General features: G+C 40.9%; 1 protein-coding gene across 3 annotated transcripts in view; it reads left to right on the forward strand.

Moving 5' to 3' along the window:
- The window catches only part of scube1 (signal peptide, CUB domain, EGF-like 1), an 81,519-nt gene that overhangs the window by 1,492 nt on the left and 70,660 nt on the right, over window positions 1-9,367 (forward strand). For all 3 annotated transcript variants that reach the window (XM_017439978.3, XM_017439979.3, XM_017439980.3), the window contains exon 2: window positions 2,235-2,357. In XM_017439978.3, coding sequence (XP_017295467.1) covers window positions 2,235-2,357 — 123 coding nt within the window. The remainder of the gene's footprint in view (window positions 1-2,234; window positions 2,358-9,367) is intronic.

Here is a 9,367-nt window from a genome sequence, read left to right on the forward strand (position 1 = left end):
CAAACCCACAAAGAAGAGACTAGACTGCAGAAACGGTGGCGAATCACTTTAGAAACAATAAATATTGGGTTAAAGTTGCGGGAAAGTTGCTGTGTTTTGGACAAAGTTGCAAAAAGTTGCGATTTTGCGGGGTTTGCTTGATTTTGCGTTAATAGTTGCAATCGCAACATCGCAAAATCCTGGAGGGTCTGGCTTATGTGCGATTATAGCATGAAAACCTATGTGCATAGGAGCTCATTCTGAGGGTAAAAAATTCAATACTCTGCCCCTCACTGTTGGAATCAGCTCCAAAAGCAGCCGAATCTGAAGGACGTTGCTTCTGAGTGACTTTTTTAAACACTTGAAATACACAAACATCTGGATATGACGGTTCTGACTTTCCATTTCTGTTATGGACTCAAAGTCAGTGAGTTTATCATCTGACTCCATTGAGGTTTTATCTTTATAGGTTAATGACCCTCTGTGTTTTATGATGCTTCAACACCTTTTCTTGTGTTGTATTTTAGTGCTATTTTGAGCTGCTACCCATCACGGCCAGGACAGTAGTAAATGCGATTTTAAAATCTCAAGGGTCTTTTCCGGTTAACTAAAAAAACAGGCGTAGCATTCCTTGCAAGAATACATATTGCCTTCCGCCATTCAGTGCCAGAGTTTTAGACTTATGTTGAGAAAAAATGGAGTTGCGGCCATTTTGGTTCAACCTCAACAGTGTTATGTATGATCTCTAGCCGGGGTCTATCAGCTGTGATGAACATCTTTGGTTGGGTGGACTCTAAGCGTGATAGGCTTTTTCCTCTCTCTTGCCACCAAAGATGGCCTACGACAAACATCAAGATGTCAGAAAAAAAATCACTTTTTCCCAACCGTGAGCCGTCCAGGGCTCTGACTTTCCTCCTCCTGCTCTTTCGAGTGCGTGTATAAAAATAGGGTCATCAATGTTTGCACTTAAATTCCATTTATTGTTGAACTGTTAGATCTATGTGACGGAAGTACAAAATTACCCTGCAGCAAAAAAGTCGTACGGTCCAGCACTTATTAAATCTGACATCATCATGTAATGCAGGTTACTGCGAGGTTTCATAATACTGAGCTGCACATGTAACATATACATGTTTAATCACAGCGTGAGCCTTGAAATGTTCTGTTTGACTATTTTTGGACCAGTTAAACCTTAATTTCAATAATTATAGCATCATTTTGATATGTAGTGCCTCATCTGACCACTGAAATAGGAATATACTGGAATGGCCAACCACAGTACAGTCTATGTCAGTGGTGTCCAGTCCTGGGCCTGGAGGGCCGCTACCCTGCATGTTTTAGATGTTTTTTCTGCTCCGACACACCCGATTTGAAGGAACGAGTGATTAACAGGCTTCTGCAGAGCTTGAAGACCTGCTGAAGAGCAGAGGAACATCTAAAACATGCAGAATGGTGGCCCTCCAGGACCAGAAGGACAGTTTGTGCCACCATCTTGGTAGATGCTACACAGTGTTCTCAGCTAAGATATTGAATGAGATCCCAAGTTGGTTTCCGATTCGAAAAACGGCTAAAGGGCGATTCCAGCTAATTTTTCCCTCCCTTCAGCATCTTTAATCTCCTCAAGTTAAAAAACTACAACACCTAGACACTTCAAACCTGGAGCAGATTATTCTGCACTGATTGCAGAACATTTAAAACCAAGTGTGTGATCTGTGAAACCTTCACCTGATTCCTGAAACCTCAATAAAGGGCCACTTCAGCACTTTTTTTGCATCCGGACCGCACTAGAACTGGTCCAGCTCCAAAACTACAACACCTCACTGGTATTTGATAAAAAGGTGAAATCTCTGCTAAAATCTTGTGTTTTGAATCAACATTCATATAAACTAATTCATGTCATTTCAGTGAGTCATCATGGTTGTGCCCTGAGTCCAAATACATGTCATATACACATTCAAGCCACTTGTTTTAAATAAATGCTTCTATTTTAATTCAGTTTTGGTCTTCATTGGAACTGATGTGCAGGGGGATGATGACTGGTTGACCTCAGGGTTTTTTAAAGTCTGGTTACAACTCATTTCTATCAAGATGAGCTCAGTCTAGAACTCTGTCATGAACGGTGGTGGGCGATTTGCATTCCTTCCAAAAAAAATCAAAGCCTTTAAATTACGCGACGCGGACACTGGGCTCAGATAAATTGGGACTCCTCGGGGACCCGGGTCTAATCGAGCATTGATGTTTTCCCGTTTGTGCAGATGTAGACGAGTGCGCGGAGGGTTCCGACGACTGCCACATCGACGCCCTCTGCCAGAACACGCCAGGGTCCTACAACTGCATCTGCAAGCCCGGCTATTCAGGAACCGGACAGCAGTGCGAAGGTGGGTTCCCAACACGTCTTGCTTTACATCGGTTTGGATTTGATCGACACCTGCTTGCGAAAGCAGAAGCAGCTGTGGCTCAGTGGTTCGAACAGTGGTCCTTCAATGAGAATGTCACAGGTTTGATTGCCAGTTGTATGCAGTCGCATGTCGAAGTGTCCCTTGGCAAGACACTGTGGAATGATTTCTTCAGATTCGCTCTATAGAGATGTAGCAGAGTGATGTATAAATGTGTGTGGATGGGTAAATGAGGGCACGGATTGGGTTGTAAAGATGCTATATAAGCAGAGTCCATTTATTGATACAAATGTTTGGGGCTGGTTTCTGCACAAATGTGACCAAAGCTGTGTGCATCACTCCGCATTTAACATTTTGGAAATGTCAATTTGTGACTGTTTGAAAAAAATCTTGTCAGTGCTGACAGGATAAGTGGGTCTTAGCAGCATTGTTAATTTTGCTGATGAAGTTTTCAGTATTCTCTAAATAAAAGAGCTTAAAGTTGTTTGACACCGCCTTGGAAAACACTCCTTTTCATGACTTAATCAGAAATACTTTAAGCATAACTTTTCTTTTTTTCTTTTATCTTGTGCAGCTTTGAAGTAAAACACTCAAATTATACCACCAAAGCCACACCGCGTGCTACCGCGTTTGTGTAAACAACGAAAGCGCTATGGACAACGTTGGCCCTGTGTTGTTGCTGTTTTTTAAACTTATGGGGATTCTCCTGAGACTTCAGGAAGAGAGGCGCAGTGGAAGAAATGCTCTGGATGCTGCCATTGTTGCGCGGAGTAGGACAGCTGTTATCAGCCGGAGATTTCAGGCTTTACAGGCCTTCAGCTGGGGTACAGACGGCAGAAACGCTGCAGGGTAAGCTAACGCTGTTGTTTATAGTTTTGTTACTTCGCTACCGTTCCAAAATTGTCTATCGGTGTTTTCTTCGCTCTTCTTACGCTTCAATCTGACCACACCCACGACCAATGAGTGAACAGGAGCTAGCTTGCGTCACCTACGAAAGCAGGGCCGGCCCGGTTGGACTCTGCTTCGAAGCAGGGCCAAAAATTGCTGATGGCTGGCCTCAAAAAAGGCCTGTGGAAACGCTCGCAAAGCGAGCCGAGTGTAGTGGAGCCGGGACCGTTAGGGTCTGTGGAAAAGGGGCTATAGTCTCTCCAGCGTGTCCTGGGTCTTCCTCTGGGCCTCCAGAGGACGACGTTGAAATTGCCGTTGTAGCAAGTAAAATAAATGTAAACTCACAGGTATATTCTGTATGTATGTTTAACATGTGTCTCTGTTAAGATGCAGACAAAAGCTGCGTGAGTGTAACCTGTTCTTTATACCCCACTGATCAGTGGAGGAGAATTTGGAATTTCAGCTCGCCGAATTGTTCGGATGTTCTTGTTCAACTGATCTGTTTGGTTGTACTGGAAATTGATGTATGTCACCTAATATGCTAAATATTGGATTTGAATACAGAACTAAATAAAATAAATGTCTTGTTCAAAAAAGAAAAGATTATGGCTCTCATAAAGATCCAAACCCTACGGCGAGCACAGTGCCAGCACACCTTATCTGAGCAACGGCGAATTCTAAAAATGTCGGAACCAAATCTGTTTTATTCTAGTAAAGGTTGGAGAAAAGCAACAACAACAAAAAAAAGGCAATTTGCTGTGTTTTCCTATGAGCGGTGAAGCACGCATGGGTAGAGATTGTGCTCTGCGCTTGTGTGCATATTGTGTATGTCGGTGAATGTGTGAGCGAGCGAGGACCCGGAGGCGTGTTTGCTCGTTCTTCGGTGCTTTGAGGCGGAAAGAAGGGGTGCGAGCTCAGCCAGGTGCTAACGCCCTCGATTGGTCCACTTCCTCCCCGTTAATTAGCAGAACCTGTGGGTGTGTATTTGGGGATTGTGAAACCAGTCGTTACATCAAATGCACAGTTCTCGCACTGAGATTCTGTTTGTTTATGTCATTTAACTTAAGATAATCCAGAGGGTCTGTTTCTGACTGATGCTACATGGGATATCCTCTGTGACTCTTTTAGTTTCAGGTATCTGCTGAATTCAACACCTAAATGTGCTCAAATGTTCAGTTAACACATAGCTGACGCTGGAATAGCAGCTGTGGCCTAAATTTGGTTCCTGATTCAGTCTGAATATTTTGACACTGAGGGTTAATGTGGTAAAAATGCAAACCTACAGGATCTATTTCGGTCTGCAGTGCAAAGTCTCAAGCTCTGCACGGCGTTGACTTCATTTTTCAGGATAGCTGCAAAGATCAAGTGGTGAAAAATCAGGATAAGCAGTCTGCCGGATTTTAGCCCACAAGGCCAGGCTTACCGCTGCAAAATAGGTCTTAGTACACCTCTCTGATGTGTTTTAGAGACATATATCAGCCTTCCCTCTAACCCACCTCTCCCAATACTCATATCTGACCAAACGGTCTTTTAGAAATGCTTCCCCAATTCGTGTACGGTTCGTTCTTTGTTTTTTTTTTTGTTTCAAAATAAAATAAAATAAAAATAAAACCTCTAAATAAGACAAACGGATCCATTTTTAAACTGGTAGATTCTGAAGCCCTAACTGAAAAAGTTCTTCTTCTTCTGGTGGATTTTAAAGAAACTGAAGGTGTACATTACTGCCACCTGCTGGTGACTGAAAAAGTTATTTTAGCATGTTTAGGTCACCTATTAGCTAGTGTTTTGCTACTTTATTTCAGGATTTTACCATTTTTATCTCAGGTTTTACTACTTTTAGCTTTACGCTAGTGTTTCGCTACATTTAACTTTTAGCTAGCTAAAAGCTTGAAAGTAGCAAAATGCTAGCTAAAAGTTAAATGTAGCAAAACGCTAGCGTAAAGCTAAAAGTAGTAAAACCTGAGATAAAAATGGTAAAACCCTGAAAAAAAGTAGCAAAACACTAGCTAATAGTAGTAGATAATTGTGGGCTAAAAATAGCAAACTGCTACCTAAAAATTAAAATGAGAAAAATGCAAAATAAAAGCAAATACAACTTAAAATGTGCTGGCTAAAAGGTGACCTAAACATGCTAAAATGCTTGCTGAAAATCCTCCTTTTATGAACTAGCTGTGTGAGCAGACTTATCATGACATCGCTGTACCCAGTCCTGCATTTGAATTAGTGTGTGTGTGTGTGTCTGTGTGTTTGTGTGTGTGTGTGTGTGTCTGTGTGTTTGTGTGTGTGTGTGTGTGTCTGTGTGTTTGTGTGTGTGTGTGTGTGTTTGTAGGGGAAAGACAGGCACACATCCACTCTGCTTGAATGGAGCTGTGCCTAATTACATCACCGTTCCACATCCAGGGGGTGTGGACGTTCAGAACGTGTGAGGGACGCGCTTCGCCGCGCACTTTAGCCCGTTCGTTTCCTGGACTCTGAGCTCGGAGATCTATTACCACTCCCCGATCCCAGTAATGAAGCAACTGCTCATGACGGGGACTCCAAATTAAGACAGATGGCGGACGGGAGGTTACCCTTGACCTCAGTGATTAGATATGGATGCTGTAATTGGCTGGCTGTGTTTTCCATCAACAGGCATTATTGGCCACTTTGCTCGCCAGCACCATTAGAGGCTCTAATATTCCTGGAAGCACCTTGAAGCAGCAGAGTCTCTGCACTCCCAGGTCTCCTCTGCTTCTCTGTTATCAGCATACATTCCATCAACAGCCTGGGATTATATGCAATAGATGTCAAGAAACTGGATAAAACTGATTTTTTTGTTTTCTTTGAATCTTTACTTAATAATTCTCGGGAATTTACTGTCCAAGAAATGCATGAATCCACACTTTCACTCTTCTTTTGTCGTTTTATCCGACTTTTCCAAGCCTTGTGATAAACTGTGGACCTCTTAATGCACTCTACAAAGTCCACATGTTTGAAACACCGGCTGTCCTGAACTCTAGTCTGTAAATAAAGGACCACGACCTGATGCTGCTGTTCCGTTCTGTCCGCTGAGCATCAGGACTTACTTTTGCATAACAATGTGCGCTGGTTAAGTAAGGGAAATGCGCTTAGAAGAGTCTGTGAGCTTCGGGAGGAAATTGTCAGGTTTTTGTCTGAGAGTAAACAAAACAGAGCCAGCACATTTCTGTCTCAGATGCTGGATGATGGGTTCGTGTCAGAGATGTGTTTTTTAAGTGACATCTTTCATCATTTGAATGACCTTAATCTGGGACTTCAAGGACAAAATAAAACAGTTGTTGATCTTGTGGAAAAATTGAGAGCGTTTCAAAGAAAACTTGTCCTGTTCTCATCTGATCTCTGTGATAAACTGCTCCATTTTCCCACACTGAGCAAACTGATGAAATCATCCGCACATGCTTCAGTCACACAAGTGATGTTAGATTTTTTAGACAAGTTAAGAGACAACTTTGCAGCCAGATTTAATGACTTTGACATGTCTGGGGAGTTGATGCAGTTTGTTCGGGACCCATTTGCTGATACAAAGATTCCCTCAGAAGCGCTGGACTCCCTTGCATCACTTCACATTAATGAAGGTGCTCTGCAGCTGGAGATCATTGACATGCAGGCATCATCTGCTCTGAAGCATGCTTATGACAAAGAAGGTTTCATGACGTTTTGGACTGAGTGGGTTGATGCAGAGAAATTCCCAAACATGAAAGAACTGGCTATTAATTTGTTAACTATGTTTGGGTCAACATACACATGCGAGTCCAGCTTCTCTCACATGAATGCCATTAAAACAAGTGCTCGTTCCTCCTTAACAAATGAGCGCCTGCATCATTGCTTGCGCATTGCTCTTACATCTTTTGAACCTGACTTTTCTGCCATTGTGCAGTCAAAGAAGTGCAATTTCTCTCATTAGTGTGTGTAGTATGGTTACAATATGTCAGTTTTCAAGTTCAATAACATTGACATTCAAAATAGACAGACCACCATTGCATTTCTCCACAGTTGCATCAAAACAACACAAATAAAAATAAAAATCAAAGACAAATAAGGTATAGAGATTTTTTAAGTAAAATAATGTCAGAATGTGTTGTTAAATGTGTTATGTTATTTTTGTTGTACATTAGATTCTCACTTTTTTATGGGAAGAAAGTAGAATATTTTTCTTTCATTTACACATTTTGGTTCTGTTTATTGCATTTATGGTTCAATGCAGCAAAATAAACAAATTTAAAAAGTAACAGATCGTAGAAATACTTGTTTTTTTTACATAATAATTTTAAGTGCTGTACATCCGGCCCTCTGAGCTGTTGGCTTTCAGTAAATGTGGCCCTCTGAACAATTTAGTTGAATAGCCCTGCTTTATACCCAATCATGACACTCACCTGTTTCCAATTAACCCATTAACCTGTGGAATGCTCCACAAGGTGTGTTTTGAGCATTCTCGACGTTCCCAGTCTTTTGTCCCAGCTTTTTTGGGGACCTCAAATCCAAAATGAGTGAAACATATAACAACATATATCCATTTGAACATTAAATATCGTGTGTTTGTAGTATATTCAGTTGAATATAGGTTGAAAAGGATTTGCAAATTATCGTCTTCTGTTTTTATGTTTTACACAACGTCCCAACTTCATTGGATTTGGGGTTGTACTTCCTAAACCTTGGATCCTCCTTCTTCTCCCTCAGAATCTGAAACGATAACACATCTCGTAATTCTTGACATTCCAAGTTAAAACAACCCGATTTTGTCTCCTACGGCTTATCCTGTTGCTGTCCGTACGTTCTTGGTACCTCTGCTTTGGGTGGAAAAATGACATTTTTGTTGTAAAAAAAGGACGATATGTGGTGAACAGGTGGTGAAGCTAGAGGAAAAACAAGATAATTGAGGCCATCTGATATGTGGAGCAGAAAAAAAAAGAAATAGCAGAAAAAAACAAGAATAAAGGCCAACGATACAACAAAACGAAAACTCCTGACAGGGTGGCAGCATCTCTTAACGCGTGCCCGTCAAGCTGCAGCTTCATCTGTTGACAGTTAGACAGGTTTTTTTTTTACTAATTATTTACTCCCTTTAATCAACTGGAAGGAAATTGGGCAGAGAAGACGCAGAATAGACCAAAATGAGGATGTGGGAAGGCTTCGCAGCTGCCAAGAATGTTTGTGTAAACATTGTTCAAGGTAATTATACCAACGTTGGAATTCAGCTTTAACAGTTCTAGAGGCGGGTTTGATTAAAGAAAAAAAAGCAATAAAAAAACTATCTAGCACAATTATTTTTGGATTTTTTTGGATTCTGACATGGTGCTCAAGCTGTTCTCTGTCTGAGATCTTAAGAATATGTGCAAAATCCAGCAAGAGAGTTCAAATCTTAGAGAATCTTTCAAGTTTGAGGCCAAATTTATGTGCATAAAACATTTCCAAACAACTCCTTGCTATCCTAAAGTGCTGTGCATGCACGGAAGACAATACAATGAAGATCAAGACAGTCATGAGTACAAAAATATGGAGAGGAAGAAAAATGATATAAAATGACAGATTGCAAAATCAAACAAACAAACAAACATTTGGATTTTAATCCGTGTACGGTTCGTTCTTTGGTTTTTTCGTTTCAAAATAAAATTGAAAAAACGAAACAAGCATGTTTTTTTTTTCCTTTTTTAAAACGAAATTAGAAAAACGGCAATTGCAAAAATAAAAAAGGGGTAAGTTTTGTGTATTTTTTTGTTTTTTAACTGCAATGGTTAAACCAAAGACTGTGGTGATTTGGCTTTTGCTGGGTTTTGTTTTGATTTTATTTTAGTTCTCTGGGTTGTATTTTGGGTTTTGTTTCCTATTTTTAGTTTTATGGTTTTTGTTTTTCTTCTTGGTTCATTTGGGTTCTGTCTTCCTCATGTTTGTGCTTTTGTATTCACTCCTCCCCAGTCACCCTTTTGCTGTTTCCTGGCCATGCTCATCTCCACCTGCCCATGATTGCTCCCATACACCTGAATCCACTTACCACAATTATCCTCTGCACTTTAAAACCCGGTCATTTCTCTCCATACCTCGCTGGTCCATTGTCTAAGGTTTGTTTGATGTCTACTGTTTGTTGTTTC

This window comes from Kryptolebias marmoratus, linkage group LG1 (assembly GCF_001649575.2).
Source record: "Kryptolebias marmoratus isolate JLee-2015 linkage group LG1, ASM164957v2, whole genome shotgun sequence".
NCBI classification, from domain to species: Eukaryota; Metazoa; Chordata; class Actinopteri; order Cyprinodontiformes; family Rivulidae; genus Kryptolebias; species Kryptolebias marmoratus.